Source organism: Hevea brasiliensis, chromosome 6 (assembly GCF_030052815.1).
Source record: "Hevea brasiliensis isolate MT/VB/25A 57/8 chromosome 6, ASM3005281v1, whole genome shotgun sequence".
NCBI classification, from domain to species: domain Eukaryota; kingdom Viridiplantae; phylum Streptophyta; class Magnoliopsida; order Malpighiales; family Euphorbiaceae; genus Hevea; species Hevea brasiliensis.
Window position 1 is genome coordinate 76,282,544 of NC_079498.1, and position 25,744 is coordinate 76,308,287.

At 30.3% G+C, this 25,744-nt stretch overlaps 1 protein-coding gene across 2 annotated transcripts in view; it reads right to left on the minus strand.

The window, feature by feature from the left end:
• The window catches only part of LOC110637657 (serine carboxypeptidase-like 34), a 40,782-nt gene extending 16,145 nt beyond the window's left edge, over positions 1 to 24,637 (minus strand). Inside the window, exons 1-4 of one of the 2 annotated variants that reach the window (XM_058148575.1) lie at positions 24,305 to 24,637; positions 17,943 to 18,050; positions 17,373 to 17,468; positions 17,161 to 17,253 (exon numbers count right to left, since the gene is read on the minus strand). In XM_058148575.1, the coding sequence (XP_058004558.1) occupies positions 17,161 to 17,253; positions 17,373 to 17,468; positions 17,943 to 18,050; positions 24,305 to 24,590 (583 nt within the window). In that variant the 5' untranslated portion in view covers positions 24,591 to 24,637. The remainder of the gene's footprint in view (positions 1 to 17,160; positions 17,254 to 17,372; positions 17,469 to 17,942; positions 18,051 to 24,304) is intronic. The other variant, XM_058148576.1, reaches the window with a different exon arrangement.
• Between the last annotated feature and the right edge of the window lie 1,107 nt (positions 24,638 to 25,744).

The window sequence follows — 25,744 nt, forward strand, 5'->3', positions numbered from 1 at the left end:
AACCCTATAAGGAAAATTTCATTGAATGAAATGTGTTATATGAATTGAAATGCAATTATTTGAATAAAAACTTTATGAAATTGTTTTTAAACCACAGTTAGCATGGCAGTCCCATTCAGAACTCCCCAGTATTAAAGACTATTTGGGGTTAGATAATTAAAATTACTTATGTCTCCCATTAATAACGGTTAGTGGGGTAAGACTATATGAGTACTCATTAGCTAGCTAGCCCTTCCTTCATTAATAACGGTTAGTGAGGTGATTTACTTTGTCGTGGTGTACAACACGGCATTGATCGTGAAATTTTATGTCATGGTCTAGACTGTGTGTTCTTAGCAACACCCTTACTTTGTGATTTGTGAAATGTGATTTGAAATAGATGAATCTTATTGACTTGAAATTTTGAAAATTTTGCTTTGTTATGTTTTGATATATATAAATAATGTGCTTTATAAATGAGTTTTTTTTTTTTAAAGTTTAGTTGTGTACCACTGGGTGTAATACTTAGTGATGGCTTTCTTATGCTGTGTCTGGCAAAGAGATAGATAAAGCAGCAGAGTGAGCTGCTTTTGGCTACAGTGAAGATATATTTTTGGATCTTGTATAGGTATAATATTTTATACCCTTGTAAATTTATTTTGATATAAAATTTTTGTTTATATGTTTCTGTAGGGCTTATTGAGCAGTTATACAGTAAAATTTGTATTAATATTATTTATGTTTTCTTTTTTTGTAAATTGAGACTTTTATATGTGAATGAGGTTGAATTAAATAATATTGAGGTTTATTGAAAATGTTTTGCAATTGGGTTGATTGAGTTTGGATTGTTAATTTAAATGGAGTAGTGGATATTGAAAAATATTGGGAGTGTTTTTAACAGGTTTTGAAGAACTATTTTCTTAAATTACAGCCAGCACTCTGCTAAAATTTTTACGATATTGAATTAATTAAAATTTTTACTCATGACACAAACTTCAATTAAAGGCTTTTAATAATCATGTAAGATTACCTTACACTTTAAAATGAATAGAAATTTGTTTAAAATCCCTTGTAGTGTACTTAATGGGTTATCGGTAGGCGAAGTTCGGTGATCCATTAGGTATACTACGGGATCATGTTATGCCTTACAAAGGGGTAAGGTGTGACATATTTTAGTAGTATCAGAGCTGATTTTCAAAGCATGTTTTGAACTGTGAAATTGAATATTTTTTTTAGTAAGTACAACTACTCAATTGTTCTTAATTGATACATATAATGCATTTAAATTATGAATATGAACTAATGGGGATAATTCTTCTTGTGTTGGTTGTCAGGGAGTAAAATTGCTATGAATTGGAATGGAAGAAAGGGATCGCTCTGTTGAGCAGTCTGTTGAGGCTGAGGTACAGGGGGAAGTCCTAGCTCTCCAGATTGTTAGTGGGTTAGCTACACTAGCTCCACCCATGCCGTAGTTTCCTACTCAGTTCGCTCAGCAAATGGCTACCCTGTTTTAACAAATGGCTGGAAACATGCCAACTAAAGCCTAACCCAAGCACCAGCAATGCAATCATAGCCTCCACCCAGGCAATATGATAAGCTGATGAAATTTGGGGCTATTGAATTTAAGGGTACAGTGGACCCTTTGAAAGTAGAGCAGTGGCTAGAAAAGAATGGAAGGGTGTTTAAAAAGCTGCATTTCATAGAAGAACTCAAGTTTGAATACTCAGTCTCTCTGTTACAAGGGGATGCATATGAGTGGTGGAAAACCATCCCCCATAGTCTAGTGGAGCCCCCTGTTCTAACCTGGTCAGATTTTCTGAAGGAATTCAGACAGAAATGGGTCCCTGATACATACGTTGACATGAAGCTACAAGAATTTCTGAGTTTGAAGCAAGGGGACAGAACTGTTGCAGAGTATGAGAGGGACTTCTCCAGACTGAGTCACTATATGGGAAGTTTGCTTACCACTGTTCAAGACAAATGTAAACGCTTTGAAGCCGGGTTACAGCCTAGTTTGAGGATGCAAGTTGTGGGGTTTAAACATCAGAATTTTTCAAAATTAATTTCACAAGCCCTGGAGCTGAAAAGAATTAAAGTGGAAAGAACAGTTAGAAAGGGTACAGAAGAGAAAGAGAAAGGTGAAAAGACTACAGTTCAAGCTCCTGATAGTGGATCAGGAAAGAGGAAACATTTTGGGGGATCTAGTTTTCGCAAGTCTGGTAGAGGTAGATCCTCAAGACAGAAGCCACCCCGACATAGCCAGCAGACATCTATAGGAACCACCCCAGTCCGTACTTGTGAAACATATGGAAAAGTACACGGAGTGGTCTGTTACAAGGATATTGGAGCCTATTATAATTGTGGTGGAACTAGCCATTTTTCCAGAGACTATGTGAGTGCTTGTAGAGCTGCACCACTTACTACAGCTGAAGGCTCAGTTCAGAGTTCTGCCCCCAGAGGTTCACAGACAGTTAGTAAAGGCTGAGGAAGAGGCAGGGGTAGTACTTCTGGCAGTCAGACCATAGTTAACCAACCTGAATAGAGCGGTGCACCGGCTAGGGTATATACCATGCGGTGGCGAGAAGAGGCTAAAAATTCTGACATAATTGCTTATACTTTCTCTAACTTTAAATAAGATGTGTATGTGTTGTTTGATCAGGGTTCTACACACTCTTATGTTAGTGCCAGCATCACTTATTGTATTGTTGTTCCTTATGCAAAAATGGATTTTGAGGTACTAGTAACTAGTTTATTAGGATAAGAGGTTAGTGTTAGTAGTATGCCTTAGAGCATATCATTTTGTATGTATCTTGTACATATTTTATTAATAAAAGGGCAATTTCACTTTTCCGTTTACATAATTTATTTATGTGTAATTGAAAAGGTCCATTGATATTTTGTTAGAAATTCTATTCTTAAGTTGTTAAGAATAGGAGTGACAATATTTCTAGTACAAAGTATCATAAATTGGTTCACAACCGAGGATACTTCACAAAGGACATGATTTATCCAGAAAGATTGTAATCATGTTTGTTTCCAAGGTATTTATATGAGATATAAATAATATGGAGTGGTGAGTCTCATGCCACATAACAAACGTGATAAGCACTTATACATTATAATTAGGCCAAACCAGTGACGCTTATGATAAGCACATGGAGTTTACTCTTGTCAATGTATTGTCATATATCATATTAGTGCATATAATCTTTAGACCTGAGATAACACAGTTATCTTATATATAGGTGGTTTGACTTTGATACTGCTTTCATACTTGTACTATGTATGGGTATATGGGCATTTGTTGGCTCCTATTAGTTATATATGAAAATAGGTGTTGATCAAGATGAAACCTGTTACCTTAAGTAAATAGGGATGAGATCCTATGTTCATTTAATTATTCTTGATGATTTAAGTTCCTGGCCAGGACAGATAGATTTAGTCAGAAAAGTGTTTCTGATAAGAAAATATAATTAATCAAGAATTGGACTTAAAGGAGAACGTAACGTTCATAGCGAATGGAGTTTGACATTAAACATGACTCCAGCTGGAATTGGGATTTTATAATGGAGAGATTCTAGTGCATGGTAACATATGATTAAAGGTTCATTTAAGGTATTCCTTATTACTGATTGGGTGGCCATGGCATGCTATGCTAGGTGTCAACCATGGTCTATGATGTGCCTGAAATGATTTAGAGAAATCATTTAAGGTAAGAAAGAATTCTAATGATATTATGGGATAATATCATTTATCATTGCCAATAAGTAATAAGCCTAGTAAGTCACACATCTACACAAGTTAATCGCCAATATAATGTGATTTAATTAATTAATTAAAGAGTTTAATTAATTAATTAAATAGGTTTAGTTTGCAATAAGATTGCAAAGTCCCTAGCATGACTTGAAACCAAATCTAGGTTATTGGATGTATAGCATAAATTAAATTTATATTTAAATTGTCTAAATATGAATTTAATTGTAAGAAATTAATTAATGGAGATTAATTAATCAATTAATTTATATTTAATATAAATTAATTTGAAGAAGAGAAATTATTATTTTGAGTTGAGAACTCAAATTAAAAATATAAAAGTAAGATTAAATCATATGATGACATGTGGCACTATGAGATGTTGACACATAGCACCATATGATCTGGCCACTTGTCTTCCTATGATGGAAGACCACTTTTCATGATTTAAATAGAGCTTGACACTTGGCTCCATAGGATTAAGTCATCCAAAAAGCAAGATGGGAACTTGTGGTGACATGTGGCAAGAGTTAGTGAGGTTTGACTTTACTATAAAAGGGGAAAAGGAAGAAAGAGGATTAATTCTCTTCTTCTTCTTCAAAGTGGACGGCAACCTTGGCTCTCCCCTCTCTCTTCATTTGTTCATTTTAATTCAAGATGAAATCCTTGATCTTCTTTGAATTAAAATTGCTAGAAAAGGTTTCTAGTACCCAAAACATCCATATACCTTTCACTAAAGCAAAAACCCCATCTCCAAGTGGTTGTCAAGGCTTGAGAAGCAAACTTGGGGCTGCCATTGCTACCATTGGCGTGTGCTTGTGGTGGACAAGCTAGAGGGACTACAATTGGGGTCCTAGAGGCATCAAAAGCTAGAGGGATTCATCAATTGTGCACCTTGGAGGTTAGTACCCAAATCCCTCTTTTAGTTAGGGTTTAATTGAATTAAATGTTAATTCACAATCTATGATGGCAAATGAAAGTTTAAAGCATGCTAAAATGTGTTTTGGTATACAATTGGGTATTGGAAATTGATTAGGCACATAACTCAACAAGCATGTGGCATGTAACCCTAGATTAATTTTTGAAATTCAAGCTCCTAAGGTTGCGTTTACATGGGGCGACCGTGTTTTCGTGTGTTCCAGGCCGTGTAAACATTACACGAGCCGTGTTCTTCATTTAGGGGCATGTTGGGCTTAATTTTTGGGGCCCATTATGCAAAAGTTGTATAATTCAAGGCCCATAATTGAGCCCAAACCTAATTAAATGGTTTAATTAGGAATTTTAATCACACAATTAATTTATGAAAATTGTTTTCATTGAATTAAATTTAGAAAAAGTTTCTAAATTTAAATTTATTTGAATAAGATTCAAATTTAAATTTTTATTGAATATGTGATATTCAATTTAATTTTTAAGCATGTATATTTTATTTAATTGTTAAATTTTAAATATGCATGATGGATGATCATGGACAATAAAAGACTAATTTGATTAGATTTATTTATTTATTTTAATTTTTCTTTGGGATATAAAATAATTAATTTATTTTTAGTGGCATGTATCATAAATGTTATGATAACTTAGGATGTTATTTCATTTATTTAAGGACTTTAAAGTCCATATTCTTGTATATTCACCTTAGTATGCCAAGGGTTATAATGTAATTGGATTGCAAGAAGAACAAGGAGGTCAAGAGCATTAGTGGGATCAGTGGGAGGAAATCAAGATCAAGAGTTGATTATGTACTCCTTCAACAACTCTTGTAAAATGAATAAATGAAATACACCTAGGAATGCCTTGATTCAATTCTTTGTGGTTCAGAATTGAATCCCTTAGAAAGTCCATCATCATACCATATTATTTGTTTATCCATGTATGCATGAGATGTATATGAATGTATGCAAGTATATGATATATGCATGCCAATTGGATAATGTGCAAAGTGAGACCATAATAGTAATTAAGCCGACTACAAAATCTTACAAATAAATGATTAAGTTGGAAATGGTATAATTAAGGTAATTATATCATGGCCCTCCATTGATGCAATTATTTTAAGAAATTTTAAATACTTGCATTATTAGCTATATGAGCTTAGAAATGATGCATTTGTTTAAGAGATTTTCTTAAGAATAATTGTTAAGCATAAGATGTTGTAAGTATGTAAATGGTTGGTGGCCAATAATGGATGTGCCTAAGGTCATTAAAATTATTTGCATGCCTACTAGCTCAATGGGATCAACTTAACTAATGCAAGATAAATCAATAATGGATGTGCCTGAGATTTTGAGCATTAGGGGCCAAATAAATGATTGAACCTCATATGAGATGTGATGGGTAAGGAGTTGCTCCCTTATAGTTTATTGTAATTCCAATAATTGATGTGCCTGAGGATGATCAGTAAGACTATAAGAATTCAATCACCCGCTAAAAATCCATCCAACTAGGATTTTCGTTTCCTACTATTGACGCGTAGGATTCGCCAAGTTAGTGGGAGGACTAATTTGATTAAAAGACCATAATTATTTTGGTTAATTACTTGATACATTTACTAATTAATCTTGTTATTTTCTACAGTTTATTTTCTGATAATAATGAGCACACAACAACCATCACCATTCAATATCCTTGCGAGCATACTTAATCACAATAGGTTGACAGGACCTAACCTTTCTAATTGGCTCAGAAATTTAAAGCTTGTCCTGAACCTAGAACGTATTGGATATGTTCTAGATTCAAAGATTCCTAGTCCCTTACCTCCAGGGGCCACTCCAGAGGAATCAAAGACTTTGGACAAGTGGAAGGAGCATGATATGAGAGCCAGATGCTATATGCTTACTTCTATGACTAATGAGTTATAGAAGCAACATGAAAACATGCAAAGTGCGAATGAGATCTTTCTTCACCTACAAGAGTTGTATGGTGAGCATAGCAGGAATACTAGATATGAGATATCTAGGCAACTATTTCGCATGAGAATGTCAGAGGGACAAAATATAGAAGATCATGTCCACAAGATGATTCGGCTCATTGAGCAGCTGGAACATCTTGATTTTCACATGGATTTCTAACTGCAGATAGATTTGATCCTTCAGTCCCTACCGGAGTCATTTGGGAATTTTGTGACAAATTTCCATATGACTAAGCAAGAATGCACTCTAGCTGGCTTGCTTAACATGCTGGTTATTGCCCAAAAGAATATGCCAGGCAATAAAGGAAAAGAGGTAGCTTTGGTTGCATCTTCTTCTTCTACTGGAAAGTCCAAGAAGAAGAAAGGCAATAAGAAAAAGAAACCTTAAGTTCCTGGACCTTCAAATAAACAGAAGGGAAAGATCAAAACTTACAAAGGCAAAGGAAAGTGTTTCCACTGCCAGAAGGATGGGCATTGGAAGAGGAACAGCCCAGAGTATCTTACTTCTCTGAAGGACAAGAAAGATAAACCTTCAAAAGGTATGTCTATATCTTATTATTTAGATTCTGATGATGCTCATAGTTCATCTACAGCTTGAGTTTTAGATACTGGTACTAGTTCTCACATTACTTTTGATATGCAGGAACTAGCAAGTAATACCAGCTTGCAGACACGAGATGTTAGACACTGGATTGGCAATGGCTCAACTGTTAAAGCTCTATAGGATCTAAATATTTATACATGTATAGACATGTTTTGTATTTAAATAATATTTTGTATGTACCTGATGCTTTTAAGAACATCATTTCTATATCTAGTTTGACTAGAAATGGTTATTAATTTCAGTTCACAAATGATGTTTGCAATATTTATTTTGGAAATAAATATGTTAGCTCGGGTTATATGCACGATGGACTTTATTATTTGGATAATAATGTTAAATACAAATCTAATGCAAGCAATCTAAATGAATGTAATGCCATGATGAAAATCAACTCAGATTCAAAATATATTTGGCGCTTAAGATTAGGTCATATTGCAGAAGATAGGATTGCAAAGCTGGAGAAAATGGGGATTTTATACTCATTGGATTCTGAACCTACTCCAACTTGTGGATCTTGCCTTCAAGGCAAAATGACTAGATCACCTTTTGCTGGACAGGGGTTAATAGCTGAAAATATTTTGAAACTTATACATAGTGATGTATGTGGTCCATTTAAAGAAATGGCTAGAGGCGGTTTTCATTATTTTATTACCTTTACTGATGATAAATCAAGGTTTGGGTATTTATATTTGATGAAATACAAACATGAATCTTTTGAAAAGTTTAAAGAATTTAAATCTAAAGTAGAAAATCAAACAAGAAAAAGTATTAAAACTCTTCGATCAGATCGTGGAGGTGAATACTTAAGTACTGAATTTGATGAATACTTGAAAGAGCATGGCATTATCTCCCAGCTAATTCCTCCATGAACGCCACAATTAAATGGTGTATCTGAAAGGAGAAATCGTACCTTGTTAGATATGGTATGCAATATGATGAGCTATACTGATATGCCAGTCTCCTTTTGGGGATTTGCATTAGAATCAGTTTTGCATATTCTGAATAGGATTCCATCAAAGTCAGTCTCTTCCACATCTTATGAGATATAACATGGAAGAAAACTAAGTCTTAAATGTAACATCCCGAACCACCGAGTTATGAATAGTATCATTTTTTGTCTGTGACTAGTACTATTCAAAGACACCTTGAGGACTAAAATAAAATGAAAATTTATTGAGATGGACACAATAAAAATTCAAGTGAACCAAAGACTGAAGGATTTAATGAGTATCATAAAAAAAAAAGGATTATGACCCGATGAGGGGCATTTTGGTCAATTCACTTTAAGAGTTGATTTTTGACCAAAATGTCAATTTAAGTAAATGAAAATAGTAAATTGAATTATGAATAAATTTTTGAGGAAAAATTCAAGTAAAAATGTGTAAGGGGAAATTTAAGAAATGAAAACTTAAATTTTCATTTTCATTTTGACAAAATTAAAATTAATAACTTATGGGCTTTTGACAATTAAACTTAATTATTTAATTAAAAAGGAATAAATAAGTATAAAAGAAGACAAGTCTCCTTCTTTCCCTTCTTCCATGCCGCCACCCGATTCTCCCTCTCCCTCTCTTTTCTTTCTTCTTTCTTCCTTCTTCCACTTACAACCTCTCTCAACCCTTAATTTTCCCCACTTTTTCTCCATGGGTTTTCTATCTAATTGGTAGAAAACATCAAATCTATCTTGGATTGAGAGATTAAAAGCTAAGAGAATAAAAGAATTAGAAGAAATTGAAGATTAAAAGTGGTCCCTTGAGGTAAGTTTCTTTTCATGTTAGATTTGTTGTATAAGTTTTGAATGAAGTTAACTTATGATTAAATTTCATAAGAAATTGAAAGGAAATATGCATGGAACCTAAACTAGGGTTTTGGCCAATTTGGGAAAAATTAGGGTTTGATGTATTTTAATGAAAATGATGATGAAATCAAACTTAGTTGGAGTAGTATGCTTGATTGGGGTAAAGAAATTGCATGAGATTTGCATAAATTGAAATATGGAAGATTAGGATTCATGGGCAAATTGGAGTTTTTGTGTAATGCATTCCATCCACAAATAGATGGCCAGTCTGAGAGGGTAATTTAGATCTTGGAGGATATGCTACGGGCTTGTGTGATTGAGTTTGAAGGTAGTTGGGATACACACTTACCTTTGATTGAATTTGCTTACAATAATAGCTATCAATCAAGCATTGGGATGCTTCCATCTAAAGCTTTGTATGGCAGGAAGTGTAGAACTCCCTTATGTTGGGATGAGGTAGGTGAAAGAAAACTGATCGGCCTAAAAATTATACAGCAAATAGAGGAGAAGATTAGGCTTATCAGAGACAGGCTTAAGACTGCATCAGATCATCAGAAGTCCTATATTGATTTGAAGAGGAGGGATATTGAGTATGCAATGGGTGATAAGGTATTCCTCAAAGTTTCCCCTTTGAAGAAAATTATGAGATTTAGTAGAAAAGGGAGATTGAGTCCTCATTTTATTGGGCCATATGAGGTTCTGGAAAGAGTGAATCCTTTAGCGTATAAATTGGCACAACCTCTAGAGTTAGAAAGGATACACAATGTCTTCCATGTGTCTATGTTGAGGAGGTACAGATTAGACCCCTCTCACATTCTACCTGTTAAAGAGATTGAAATGAATCCAAACCTCACTTATGAGGAAGAGCCCATAGAGATTCTGGCATATGAGGTGAAGCAGCTGAGAAACAAGCAAATACCACTGGTTAACGTACTGTGGAACCATCATTTAGGCCAAGAGGCTACTTGGGAGCCTGAGGAGGACATGAGGAGGCAGTACCCACAGCTGTTTAGAGACTAAAACTAGGTAAAATTTTGGGACAAAATTTTATTTAAAAGGAGGGGGGGGGGGGGGGGGAAGAATTGTAACACCCCTATGTTTCTTAGTTCCGCGCATTCCACTGTTCCGGTGATTAGTGTCTGTCTGGACAGTCGGGATATGTAAAATCATATTCAAGCCATTTAGAAAATCCATGAATAGAAATTAATAGCAATTACATGAAGGTGAAATGGAAATAAAGAAAACAAGGCATAATGGGTTAAATGAGCCGAGGTCATAGCCATGTGTGATCAAACCGGGAAGTGACTACGAGCTCAGTTGCTACCATAATTTTGTGTGGAACCTTGTGAAACTCCAGGCCTAAGGATAATTGCGAAGTTAATGGTAATGTTAAAACCACATAAAAGAATAAAGAACAAGTTCAAACAATTGAAATAGACTTCAGGAAGCAACTCAGTGCTATTGGAAAAATTTGATCAGACCAATAAAGGGCAATATGGTCAATTCACCCTTAGAGGTGACTCTTGGCCTAAATGTCTAATAAAATGTAGGAAATTAAAACTTTGAAAAATATATTAGAAATGAAGAGTTGTGTGGAAGGAAAGGAAAAAGAAAAAGGAAAGAAATTTAGATAAAGGGATTTATGACATCATCATTATGCAAGGATGACATCATAATAATTTATAATTTTAACTTAAGAAATTGGGGGATAATGTTAACATAAGGGGACAAATTAAAAGAAAAAAAATCATTTACCTTTCTTCTTCAAAGGGTGCCGTCCTCCCTCTCTCTCTCATTTTCCTAATTTCACCATTAAAGCCAACCTTGAGCTTGTATAACCACCAATCTAGCCATAAATTTTCTAGTTCCCTTAAATAAACCTTGCTTTTGGGTCTTGGTAAGAAGAGTGGGAACAAGAAAGAGAAGAAAAATTGAAGAATTTGGAAGACTTGAAGTGATCAAATTGAGGTGAGCCTCCTTCTTAACTTAAATTGATTTATACTTATAGAATTGATGTTAACCAAGTAGAAATTGCTTGGAAATGTGAAAAATTATGCATGTCATGGAATGGATGGAATTCGGCCAGCTTTGCTAGGATTAGGGAATTGATGAAATTGGTTTAAATTGTGCATGTTGGGTGATGATTGATGAAGTGTTATGTGTGATTGTGAAGTGAATTGGCTTGAAATAGGAATTTGGTTTATGAAATTAGGGTTTTAGTGTAAAATTTGGGATTTTTGAGGATTAATGACCAATTGATGTTTTAATGCTCAATTTTAGTCAATTGGTGTGCATATGATTGTGAATTGATGATTGGAATTGAGTTAGATTATGAATGTCATAAAGTTGAATTCTGGACAGCTTGACCCCTGTTCACTTAGAAGGCTATAAGTTGAATTTTGTTACTCCAATTAGTGTGAAGCCAATTGTGGATGAAAACAGGGTCATAATGCAACAATTTTTATGTAGAAACCTTGCCCTAAAACTGACCCCAAGTTGACCTAAAATATGCTTGAATTCTGATTTGATACCCTATTACTGGGCAGAATTGACCAAATAAACAGTACATGTTCAAATAGTTATAACTTCTTGTAGAAAGGTCCAAATGACCTGATTTTTGAACCATTGGAAAGCTTAGACATAGTAGAACAACTTTCACAAATAACAAAAAACCAAATTCTGATCATAACACATTGAAATTGCTAACCAAATTTAAGTAATCAAAACTGCTAAAACCAAAAAGTTGCCCAGAATTTTGGAATTTGACCAGTATGGCCAGTTATGGTAAAAATGCTATAACTTGAGCTACAAAACTCTAAATAGAGTGATTCAAAAAGGAAATTAAACTAGACACATTAAGGAACAACTTTGATGAAGAAAGTTTAGCCAAATTTCCACTGTATATTAGTCAAACGGAATAGTGAACCTTAGAGATAAAAACTGAAAATTTGCAATTTCTCTTAGAAAACTTTGAATTGAATTTGGCAACCAATGCCAACAAATGTAAAACCCAAAATGTGGTATGTGGGTGTAATTAGAACTAGTATACCTATTATTTATGGAAAAGTCAACATTTTTCATAACTAGTCAAATGAATAGCAACCATCATAGCAAAAAACACAAAGAACTTAACTTATGAGACTTTGTAAGTGAATTTAAAATGCAAAATTCAATTATTGAAATTATTATTAGAAATAATTTGGATAAATATTGAAACACTTTAATTTTGTGTTTCAGTGGAAAAAGAGCCTTCCAAGGAAGGAACAAGCGAAAGAAGTTTGTACACAACTAATCTTCTCAATTGATTTTAACTTTGTAAATGAGTTGAATAAATTGTAATTATAAACTATTTGGATGCAATTATGATTTTTCTTTGAATTTTATAAATTATGTGTTGCCAACCCTAGGAGGGAAATTTCATTGAATAAAATGTATTATATGAATTGAAATGCAATTATTTGAATAAAAACTTTTATGAAATTGTTTTTAAACCACAGTTAGCATGACAGTCCCATTCGGAACTCCCCAGTAGTAACGGCTATTTGGGGTTTGATAATTAAAAATGCTTATGTCTCCCATTAATAATGGTTAGTGGGGTAAGACTATATGAGTACTTATTAGCTAGCTGCCCCTTCCCTCATTAATAACGGTTAGTGAGGTGATTTACTTTGTCATGGTGTACAACACGGCATTGATCATGAAATTTTGTGTCATGGTCTAGACTGTGTATTCTTAGCAACACCCTTACTTTGTGATTTGTGAAATATGGTTTGAAATAGATAAATTTTATTGACTTGAAATTTTGAAAATTCTATTTTATTATGTTTTGATATATATATATATATATATATATATATATATATGCGCTTTAGAATTGAGTTTTTAAAGTTTAGTTGTGTACCACTGGGTGTAATACTCAGTGATAACTTTCTTATGCTGTCACAAGTAAAGAGGTAGATAAAGCAGCAGAGTGAGCTACTTTTGACTGCAGTGAAGATGTATTTTTGGATCTTGTACAGGTATAATATTTTATACCCTTGTAAAATTATTTTGATGTAAAATTTTTGTTCATATGTATTTGTAGGACTTACTGAGCAGTTGTACAGTAAAATTTGTATTAATATTTTTTCTTTCTTCTTTTCTGTAAATTGAGACTTTTATATACGAATGAGGTTGAATTAAATAATATTGAGGTTTATTGAAAATGTATTGCAATTGTTTTGATTGAGTTTAGATTATTGATTTAAATGGAGTAGTGGATATTAAAAAATATTGGGAGTGTTTTTAACAGGTTTTGAAGAACTATTTTCTCAAATTACAGCTGGTACTCTGCCAAAACTTTTGTAAAATTTTTGCGATATTGAATTAATTAAAATTTTTACTCATGACACAAACTTCAATTAAAGGCTTTTAATAATCATGTAAGATTACCTTACACTTTAAAATGAATAGAAATTTGTTTAAAATCCCTTGTAGTGTACTTAATGGGTTATCGGTAGGTGAAGTTCGGTGATCCATTAGGTATACTACAGGATCATGTTATGCCTTGAAGAGGGGTGAGGTGTGACAGTTCTCAAAGGTAGCAGTGGAATAAGGTAGATCTTGAAGAAATTCAAGTCCCATAAATTACCATCAAAATGGAACCAATGAGTGAGACTATAGCATCAGATGCACAACCTGAAACTTAAGTAACACAGGGGCCTTAAAAGTCTAGTAGAATACATCATGCTTCTAAAAGATTGTATCTTTTAATAGAAGCTAATAATGACGTATCACTTTTACCAGAAGAGCCTACTAACTTTCAGGAAGTAATGTGTGACCTTGACTCCATGAAATGGCTTAAAGCCATGAAATCTGAGATGGATTCCATGTACACTGACTAGGTGTAAACTTTGGTTGAACCACCTGAAGGGATAAAACCCATTGGGTGTAAATGGGTCTTTAAGAGAAATATTGACATGGATGGCAATGTACAAATATACAAAGCCAGGCTGGTTGTTAAAGGTTACAGGCAAAGGCAAGGCATTGACTTTGATGACACCTTTTCACTAGTAGCCTTGCTCAAGCGCATAAGGATTTTGCTTGCTATAGCTGCATACGAGGATTATGAAATTTGGCAAATGGATATCAAAACCACATTCCTAAATGGGAATCTGCAAGAGGATGTGTACATGACACAACCTGAGGGGTTTGAATCCAAAGAATTTCCTAATAAAGTATGCAAGCCCTAAAAGTCTATTTATGGACTAAAGCAAGCTTCGTGAAGTTAGAACATCCATTTTGATGAAACAGTCAAAGGTTTGACTTCATAAAAAATGTGAATGAACCTTGTGTTTAAAAGAAGGTTAGTGGGAGTGGAATCATTTTCCTTATTTTATATGTAGATGACATATTATTAATAGGAAATAATGTGCAATTACTTTAATATGTAAAGAGATGGTTGTCCAAGAAATTCTCTATGAAGGATTTGGGAAAAGCAGCCTATATTTTGGAAATTAAAATCTATATCGATAGATCTAGAAGGCTCCTTAGTCTCTCACAATCTGCGCACATAGACAAAGTGTTAAAATAGTTTAACATGGAAGAATCAAAACAAAGATTCTTGCCTATATCGCATAGTATTTCTCTTTCCAAAGACATGTGTCCTAAGACACAGATTGAGAAAGAGAAAATGGATTGGATCTCTTATGCCTTAGCCATTGGATCTATCATGTATGCGATGCTATGTACAAGACCAGACATATCTTATGCTTTAAGCTTAACTAGTAGATACCAAGCTAATCTAGGTGAATGTCACTAGACAGTAGTAAAGAACATTCTTAAGTACTTGAGAAGGACTAAAGATATGTTTCTGGTTTATGGAGTTGGTGAACTGGTAGTTCAAGGGTATTCCGATGCCAGCTTTCAATCTGACAAAGATGATAGCAAATCCTAGTCTGGTTATATTTTTATACTTAATGGTGGTGTTGTGAGTTGGAAAAGTTCCAAATAAGAAACTATAACAAATTCTACAACGGAAGCTGAGTACATATCTGCATCTGAGGCAGCAAAATAGATTGTTAAGATCAAAAAGTTCATCACTAAATTTGGTGTGGTTCCTAGCATTGTTGATCCAGTAACTTTGTACTATGATAACAATGGAGCTATAGCACAAACTAAGGAACCAAGGTCTCATCAGCGTTTTAAACATGTAGTTAGGTGATTCCATTTGATTAGAGAGATCATTAAGCAGAAAGATGCAATGATAGAAAAAGTCCCCGCTGAAGAGAATCTTGCAGATCCACTTACTAAAGCATTGTCCCAGCAAAGACACGATCACCACCTACAGGGTTAAGGTATTAGATATATGGGTGATTGGCTTTAGTGCAAGTGAGAGTTGTTAGTGTATGTGCACGATAGCCAATGTGTTAGTTGCAAGTGTGATCACTTAATACAACTATATATATTTTGTTATTAATAAAGGCTGCTTTATCTTTAATGTTCAATTTAATTTTAATGACTATTAATTAATAAAGATAAAGTCCATGGGACTTATATGCATAGTAGTAGAAATTATAATGTTGTTATAATTATAAGATTCTGACTGCATTATAGCATTGTTTTAAAAATATTTCTGGTCAAAGTTTTATCGGGACTAGACATTGATATAACTGTTGAGACTAGTACACATTACATTCTTTCCTTTATGCAAGGAAGCAACAATTTTCATTAAGCTGAAGTATATGGAATATATAGAACCAATGTGTAGGTGCTTGTGATGGCAAGTTCACTGAACTAACCCACATGAGGATTCCATATAGAAGTTTACCTACGTCTATGGAAAGACCTGCATGACATTGGTGTAAGTGATCCTTAGACTTGAGACATTAAGTTATCTTATACAGGAATTACTGTATTTTGATACTGCTTATATGTCATTCTATATAAAAATAACAAATGTGACAGTTGTTGGATATAGTATAAACTATATGGAGATATTTGATTGTCAAGATAGAATTCATCACCCTAGGTAATTAGGAAAAATATTTCAATTGTTCTTGGCTAGTGTGAATTGATAACTCCTTGCACAAGGTAAAATAAGATTGAGATCTTTTCTAATTAATAAATCACACTGGGAGGACAAAAATGATTTATACATGGCAGACACATTTCATGCATCAATGTATAAATCAGAATATTATGATAAAGGGATATTAATTACACTAACAGACTGATCACAAAAAGATTAGTCAAACCACTTAGACAAATTCTAATATTTGGATGGTCATTACACATTGCTAGATGTCAATAATGATCTATGAATTAATTAATCAATTATGTATTGATAATAAAATTATAGTGTTATTTTTATTTAATTATATTTGTTGCTAACGTATTAGGAATCTAATGTGTAATATACATAAAGACTGTAAGTGAGGAATTAAATTGGGTTATCAAGTTGGACTTGATAAAAATAAAATAATTCTAGAGGCTTATGGACTAAAGTATAAATTTTATTTAGACTACTTAATATCCTAATAATTAAGTGTGAACTTAATTTAAAGTTTCAAGAATGGTAGAAATTAATTATGTGAATTTTAATTCCTATAAGGGGTTAATTTATAATTAATAAATTTAAAGGGTTAATTATTAAAAGTTGCCCCCCGTAAAAGGAAGCTTGTCTTCCATTCTTTATGGAGAGCTTCCTTGTACTTGAGCTAGCACTCAAAAATTAGAAATTCTCCAAAATGAGTTTTGGAGAATTTCCTCTCAATCGGTTTGTGTAGATATCATTAGAGGCGAACATCTGGACGGCTGGTGGTTTGCTACAATCTGGCCTGGTGGTTAGAAAATTCCCAAAGTAATTTGGGATATTTTGGTAGCTAATAAAATTTTGAATTCCACCATTCCATACTTAATTAAAGATGATTTTTGGGGTTTAATTTTCTGCTTAATTTGTTGTACGTTAATGCTTCCTAATAATTATTAGGTGCATTTGAAGCACTAAATTTTAATATCTCTTGTACTCGCATAAATTTGAATCCTTTTATAAATTATAAAAAATGAGTACTACACCTATATGAATGAAGGAGCACATACTACACTTGTATTCTATAATTTGCAGTGAAGTTATACCTGCATAGCTTTCTCCTGCAATGTAAAAGTCATAGGACTTGAACTGTGGAAATCTTTGAAACCAGTTCACCAGAAATGTGAATGAATCTTGGGCTAATGATTAAAAAATAAATAAATGTAAAATATTTAATTAGGATTATACTGAATTATAGGAATGTTAAAAGTGTGTGTGCATATATATATATATATATATATATATATATATATATTACCTGTAATTTTGTCTCCCAGTTGACCGATGTCACTACTGGTATTGGTGTAGGAGAATCCAACTCCAACAGGAGACTCCACAAACAATAGATTAGCAGCTGAATAAAATGCCAAGGTTATTGATTAATCGAAAGCAATTTACTTAATATGACAACACTCATACAACTTCAGGCATATAGATGAATTCTATTTGCACAACTATATGTTTTTTTTTTTCTTTAAAAAAAAAATCTTGACAAATTGGAAATTGCCCATGTGATAAATACTATCAAGCGCAAGCCTCAGTCACTACGTCCATACACAAAAAATCACATCTAGTAACATCCTCGATTAAATACGCACATAAAAAAAAAAAAAAAAAAAAAAAGCTAAGCACAATCTGTTAGCTTGGCAGAGCTCAACGAATTTTCATTGAAGAATCATAATTTCCTCTATTAGCGACGGATTAATAACAAATTCATATATATAGTTTTAATATATTTTAGTTTTTGAACAACCAAACAAATACTACCTAAACATAATATTGTTTATCTATTGTGAAAATAAGCATCGATTGTTGTTTTTTCTAGTACCTTTGTTCCATGAGTTAGGGTTGAGCTTCAGCTTTGGTTGACGTTTTCGAGGGAAGAAAGGTCCTAACTCTTCTGCTTCTCCATATCCAACTGAAGAGCATCCTGGGCCTGAAATTGATTAATTTATATTATATTTTTCTTTTTTCTACAATAAAAAAAATTAAGAATGGGCGAAAGAGATATATATCTATGCCAATAAATTAGTATTTAGTAATTTAATATTTGATTTATAGTTTATAATATTAATTTGTAGTCTTAGTTTTCCTAGCATTCTTTTAAAATATTTAATATATTAAATAATATACAATATAATAATTTATAGTCCAACATTTAACATTTGTATGCAAAATGACAGCTAGGAATAATATAGAGAATCGAATTTACATGATTTTGTGGTCTATATTTTTAGACCTGATTAGAGAATGATTTAGAGTCTGAATTGAATCGAAACTGATCTGAGTCAATTATAAAATATGTTTGGATCAACGATTTAGGATTTGAATAGGAATCAAATCAATTATAGGGGCTAATTTCAGTCCCCTGCCAAAGTCTATAATCAAAACTATCGATTTCAATATAATTCAAACCATATTTTTTATTTTTAAATAAAAAACATGTGGGATAATCATTTTAGAATTAGTATTAAAACTGTCAAAAATTAAAATATTAACCAAAACTAAATTAAACTAAACTGAATCAGAATCGATTGAAACTATAGCCACCCAATCGATTTAGTTTCAATTCATCTCCTGGTCAGGTTTTTTACATTACTGGTTTCAGCTCGAAATCAGCTCCGACCGTCGATGGCCAGGGCTACGTATTTCTTAAATTAAAAGAAAATTTAAACAATATAAAATAGTAATCTCAAAATCTGCTACCAGAAATAAGATTGTAAATTCCAATGCCATACATTAACGAAACAACTAAATAAAAGATTAACAAGGCTTTTTATTCAAGCTTACTTAATCATTTTATTATATAAAAGTTAACAAGAAATATAATAATTGCCATGATTGAAATGGGAATTCAAAGCAAGCTTTTAGCTTTGAGTACATGTGAAGAATGAGTTTGATCATCATCATTTAATTTAGAATGAAGAAAATGCATGCTACAAGTCTTCAACATCATTGCATTAAAATGTGAAATAATTATTGTATGTGTAAAATCAGAATTTTTTTTAATAAAATGTATAAAAAAAATTTGTTGGATTGTTACAACACGACTGAAAAACAATGCAAATTCTATTTATTTATGAAAATCATATAAAATTATAGCAGAATAATTTTTTATTTTGAATTTTTAAAATTTATTGTATTGACAGTCTTTAGCAATTTGTTATATTAAAATTGTTTCTGAAAAAAAGTCATCATTTCAAATGTTGTCCAAAAATAATTTAAATTAATTCTTTTGTTATTTTTAAGGTTTAATTTATTGTGAAAATATTTTAAATATGTTTCAGAAAATGTTTTATATTAAAATTAAAATTAAATTTTAAAACTCTTTAATAAATATTTTACTTAATAATAATATAAATATTAATATCAAATAGAGCTTTATTTATTGGAAAGAGATACTTATATTTGCATGAAATATGTCCAGTTTTTCTATTATAAATTATTAAAAGAAGAGTGGCTGTCACGGTTTGAATTTCAACTTCCTCCACAGCAAGAGTATCGATTCATGATTGCATTAGAGATATAAAAATTTTAAATTTTAAATAAAATTATAAATAATTTTATTTGTAATTTAAATTTATTAAGAAATTAAAGGCTTTGGTTTAATTTAGCTTATTTAAATTTTTAAGCTTTATATGGAGTAAACCCAGCTATGGACCGATTTGAATTGTGAAGCAGATTCAAATTGAACCGGATCACTGGTTCAGGCCTTCACTTCTTGAGCCTCAATTGGAATTGATTCAAAACTGTCAATTTAATCCGCAGTTTCCAACTAGAACCGGTCCAATTCACAGTTTTTTTTAAAGATTACATTATTATTATTATTATTATTATTATTATTATTATTATTATTATTATTATTATTATTGTTGTTGTTGTTTTTACATTTTAAACAATGAAACGGACTGAAACTAATAAAATCATACCTAATCGCTACAAGAAAAAAGCAATTTAGAAACTAAATTTTCTGTTTCTAAGTTAAAGATTTATGTTTCTAATTTAGTTTAGAAATGAATTAGAAACCGAAAAAATTCATTTCTAATTAGTTCGTTAATAATAACTATAAAAACAAAAATTTCTATCTATTTCTAAATTAGAAACTGATTGAAAATGGATAGTATTCTATTTCTAATTTAATTAGAAAGGAAAATATTTCTATTTCTAATCCGTTTTTACTTTTTTTTATTTTTAATTCGTTTCTAATTTATAAAAAGAGATTAAATTATTTTAAATCAGAAATAAATTCTTATCTATTTCTAATCCGTTTCTAATAAGAATTAAAAAAAAATTTAGAATCAGATTTTTTTTAGTTTATAATTAATAGAGGCGAAAAAGTAAAAAAAAAGTAATTTATTGTTAAATTATTTATTTTGAAGTCATTTTAAAAGAAATTTTAAAAAAATAAATTACTACTAAAAAATTACAATATAAATAATATAACTAATATTATAAAACAAATATAAAAATATTAAAAAAATGACTAATAAAAAATACAAATGAAAATTTATCGATAATATGTTGTAACAAAAATATTAAAAAATAAATTAATAAAAAAATTTATTAACATATTACTAATAAAAATACAGTAATTCTAAAAATAATATAAAAATATTATTAAAAAATTACGGAAAATTACCATAACTATATAATAATAAAATTTACTAAAAATTAAATTACTAATAAAAATTAAAATGGGATAAAGAGTTATGAAAAAAAGGATAAGAGAAAAATGAAATAAAATAAAAAAAAATGAGAAAAATAGAGAAAAATTAAATAAAAAATTATTAATAAAAAATAAAAGAAAAATGAAATGAAAGATAAAAGGAAGAAAATGAGAGAAAATGAAAAAAAAATGGAAAAAAGAATAAAATAGAGAAAATGAAATGAAAAAAAAAAGTGTAAATGAAAAGGAAAAAAATAATAGAAAAATGATATGAAAGATAAAAGAAGAGAATGGGAAAGAAATGGAAGGAAGCGGAAGAAAGAGAAATGAAAAGAAGTGGAAAAAAAGAGTGAAACGAGAGAAGAAAAGGAAAGAATGAGTGAAACGAGGAAGGAGAAATTTTTTTTTTTTATAAGCAAATTAGAAATGGGTTAGAAATAGATTGCAAAATTTGTTTCTAATTTAAAAATGGTGGGATTTTATTAGAAATGTATTTTTAAATTTGCTTTTAAATTTGAAAAGAAATATAAATGAATTTTTATATTTGTTTCTAAATAGGTAGGATAATTCCCGCCACTAATTTTAAGCTTTACAATTTAGAATTGAAATTTGAAATTCATTCTTAAATTTTTAAACTTTATTTTTGTCCTCTACGATTTAGAAATATATTAGAAATAGAATTGGATCCTTTCTAATTTAGAAACAAAATTTTGAATCTGTTTCTAAATTTAAAACTGAATTTTAAAATCTATTTCTAAATTTTTAAACTTTCTTTCATTCTCTACAATTTAGAAACGGATTTCAAAATCCGTTTCTAAATTTATAAATGGAATTAAATCCCTTTCCAATTGAGAAACGGAATTGAATTTGTCTCTAAATTAGAAACGGATTAATCTATTTCTAAATTTAGAGGTAAACTTTTTTTACGCTGAAATTATAAATAAAATTTTTCTATTTCTATTTCTTTTTCAAATATTAGATATTCTTTTCTATTTCTAAATTTCATTTCTAATTCGTTGCAACACTTAATAAATAAATTTATTTTTTATTCTATTGTAAATATGTTGCAAATTAAACACGGATACTATCCATTTTTAATTTTCGTTGCTATTCCGGCAAATCATATAGTGAATTGTTTCAAATCATAACTATTTTGAATCAAAATCATTTCGGATCAAAATTGTTATGAACTGAAATAATTACAAATTGAAATCGTTTCGAGCAGTAATGTTGGTCAAACTGGCGATTCCAATATGAAATCAGGCCAAAATTGATCCATGGCCGGGTCTAATATGGAGAGGAGTTTTGAATACTCACATCCTACCAAGAACAACATTATTCATTTTTTACTTTAAAATTTCTGTGAGAACATATGATATCGATAATACTATATCTATTTATATATAAATATAATTAATAAATAAAATTTTCCATATTTTTTTAAAAAAATCAGCAGTTGAATTTTCTAAATATTGAAAAATATTCACAAGTATCCTTAACTGTAAATATTAAAATAATATTAGAATATTTTATGTTCATCCCAGTATTGAACAGTATTTGGACAGCACCAAATTAAACAAAATGCTCATTCCTAAACTTGAGTATGAGGTGATCAAAGCTTGGAAAATTTTTTAGCAGCATGTTTAAAATTAATTAAAAATTTACAAAAATTCAATTTAAATATATTTTTTATTATTTTTTATGCTTAAAAATATAATTGAGGAAAATTCTTAAAAAATAAAATTATTTTAAAATAAATAAAATTAAGATAAAAGCAATTTAATTATATAAAAAATTATTTTAATTATTTTAATTATTTTTTTGCATATAATTTATTTTAAAAGAGGCTTAAACTAAATCATTAAATTAGAACGATGAGTCTGCTGTTTGTAAAAGAAAAAAAAATATAAGAGACAATAAAGCTATCATATAAAATCTATAGAAATTAATTGTGCAGTCTCTAACGTTAGGTAGTAACAGTTTGAGAATATGACAAAGAAGTTGGAATGATGAGTTGTTTGAAATAGGCTTGTGTTATGATTCGGTTTGTGAACTTAACATTGAAGGAATCTATTCTTTTTATCTATGATAGTATCTTTGAATGCTTGTGCAGAGATAAAGAAGTTACGCCTGCAGTCTGCAGATTTGTTCTTTTCATCATTCATTTCTATCTCTATTATAATATCAAAATCATTAAACTTTTTTTTTTACTTTTTTTTTATTGGGAATTCAACTTTATTTTTTATATAAGCTTTCCTTCACTAATACTATTTAATTTATTTTATTTTTAATGTTTCCCAATATGGCTAGAGGAATACCGCAGCCCCTAAAAGTATCTGAGTAACTGACAATAAATAGATACCCAGACAGGGTATGAGTTACTATACATAACTTAGATACTAGCCTTAATTACCTGGATGGATCACTAGAAATAAGAATTTGAAATGTCTGCCACAGTCAGTCCTAGTGTTAATGGTACTCCTATGAAGTCTTGGTATGATGCCAAGTACTACCAACTCCTAATCATGACAGGAGACAAAATTAAAAACCTATATAGAAGACTATAAAGTATGCATATCTCAAGATTATCAAGTATGCATATCTCGACTTGATATACTAATTTAATTATCAGAGAGATTGCTCGCTTCCTCACCAATGTTTTTTTTGCGCCATATTATAGATCCAAGATCTACAATATAGACGCATAAAAAAAGAAAACAATATCGTAAGGAGCAAAAGGTCACAAATTCCTTCATTACCTGGAGGACTATTTCTTCCTTCTATTTGTTTGACTTTCCTTCTTTCGAGAAAAATCATTTTTAATAAAAAAATCATTTTTTTTTTCTGATTTGTCTAAAAAAATAATCCATGCATGCTAGTTCTCCAGCCAAATAATGCTGTCTCCTTAGTATATATAAATCATTACTTATTGAAATTAATATGTATTTAGGATATTCATTTCACATTGATATTAGAGATTATATTTAATGAAGAATAAATTAATGAAAGAGTTCAAATAATAACATAAATTAACAAATGTGCGTGTACAATTTTGCAGTTATCCCCTTTTGTAAGTGAGTTCCTCATTTTAATAAGACTAGTGGTTAATAAAACTGTCAGTCAATGATTTCACACATGTAATTAAGTTTCTTTTTTATAATTAAGCAGAAATAATAATAATAATAATAATAATAATAATTATTATTATTATTATTATTCAAAATTAGATAATTCCTTTCTCTCCCTTTTCGTTGTTTCTTTTAGAATAAATACCTTTCTCTCCCTTTTCCTTGCTTCTTATAAAATAAATATTTGTAAAAAAAATCTAAATGAATTCTCACACAATTATATATAATTTTTTATTTTTTAAAATAAATTATTTTTTTAATTAAAAAAATTAATTTTTTAGTTTAAATATAAAATGAAAAAAATTAATTAAATTACATTCTTGTAAAATTATAATTTTTAAACAGGAATAAAAAAAGTAAAGAAAAATGAAGAAAGAAAGTGAAAAGAACTATTACCTCCATTGAGCCAAAGAAGAAGAGGCTTTTCTTGAGGTTTTTCTGTGGCTTCAAAGAACCAATAAAACAGTGCTCTTCCATGAGATACATTGACAGTAACATAGCCAGCATATTGTTTAAAGCTCACTTCCGGCTGGCCAGGCAATCTAACAACTCGATCCGCCTCTTGCTGAGCTGCAATATCTTCGGTAAACTCACATATCACCCTACCCAAAATAATCAAGAAAAGAAGAGGAAAAACAAGTAGAAGATGAAGAAGATTTAAAGATAATCTACAGAAGGCCATTGTTAATTAGCTTAGCTAGTCAGAAAGCACTGGAAAAAAAATAGTCTTCTTTCTGCGGATAATGCATATATATATATATATATATATATATATATATATATATATATATATATGTAAGTGCTGTGTGTGGTTAAGAAATATCAGCAGATAAGAATAACCTGTAACATTGCTGTTTTGACTTTTGTAATTCCTGTTTGTAAACTAAAATTTTACAAGAATTTAATTAAATTATTTTTTAGTTATTTTTTATTTTTAAATAAAAAGAAATTTAATTATTTTTTTTAAAAATAAAAATTAAGTATGATTGTATGAGAATTTAATTGATTTTTTTTAGTCTTTACAAAATAATTAATGGGGCAAGTCAAGAGGGCCATCTGTCGATTGCTTTGCTTTCAAACTTAAGATCCTTTTCAGCGCCATATTTAATATATAACCATTTCAAATTGATGTATAATTTTTTAAAAAAGTTATATAATTTTTTAATTTAATAAAAGCACAATAAGTTAAATAATAACTAATCATTAAAAAAGTTATATAATTTTTTAATTTAATAAAATAACAATAAGTTCAATAATAACTAATCGGTTACACAATGTAGAGTATCTATCTTCTTTTTGAATGATATATTTTATTCAATGAAATTTTAAATTTTTTTAAAACTTTATTTTAAAAAGAATAAAAATAAAATATAATTGTATGGGAATTCAATTAATTTTTTTTAAATAATTTATTATAAAAAAGCCAAGCTTCTAAAAGATTTGGTATATCTTTTTATTCTCTTTGGCATTGAAAATGTACCCTTTTGGAAGGATACATACACAATACAAATAGGTGTGGTCATAGGCGTGTGTTTGTTGCTTGGATTCAAAATAAAGGGGAAAGTTTGGTCTTTGCAAACTAATTAATGGGGCAATTCAAGAGGGCCATGTAGTCAATTGCTTTGCTTTCAATCTTAAGGATCCTTTTCAGCACCATATTTAATATATGATGCATAATTTCTTAAAAATTATATAATTTTTTTTTTCATTCAATTGAAGCACAATAAGTTGAATAATAACTGATTGGCTACATAACGGGAGGCATTTATTTCCTTTTCTCAACATAAAAATAAATAATTTTATGATAGGTAGATGTGAAGACTCGTAATCAAGATC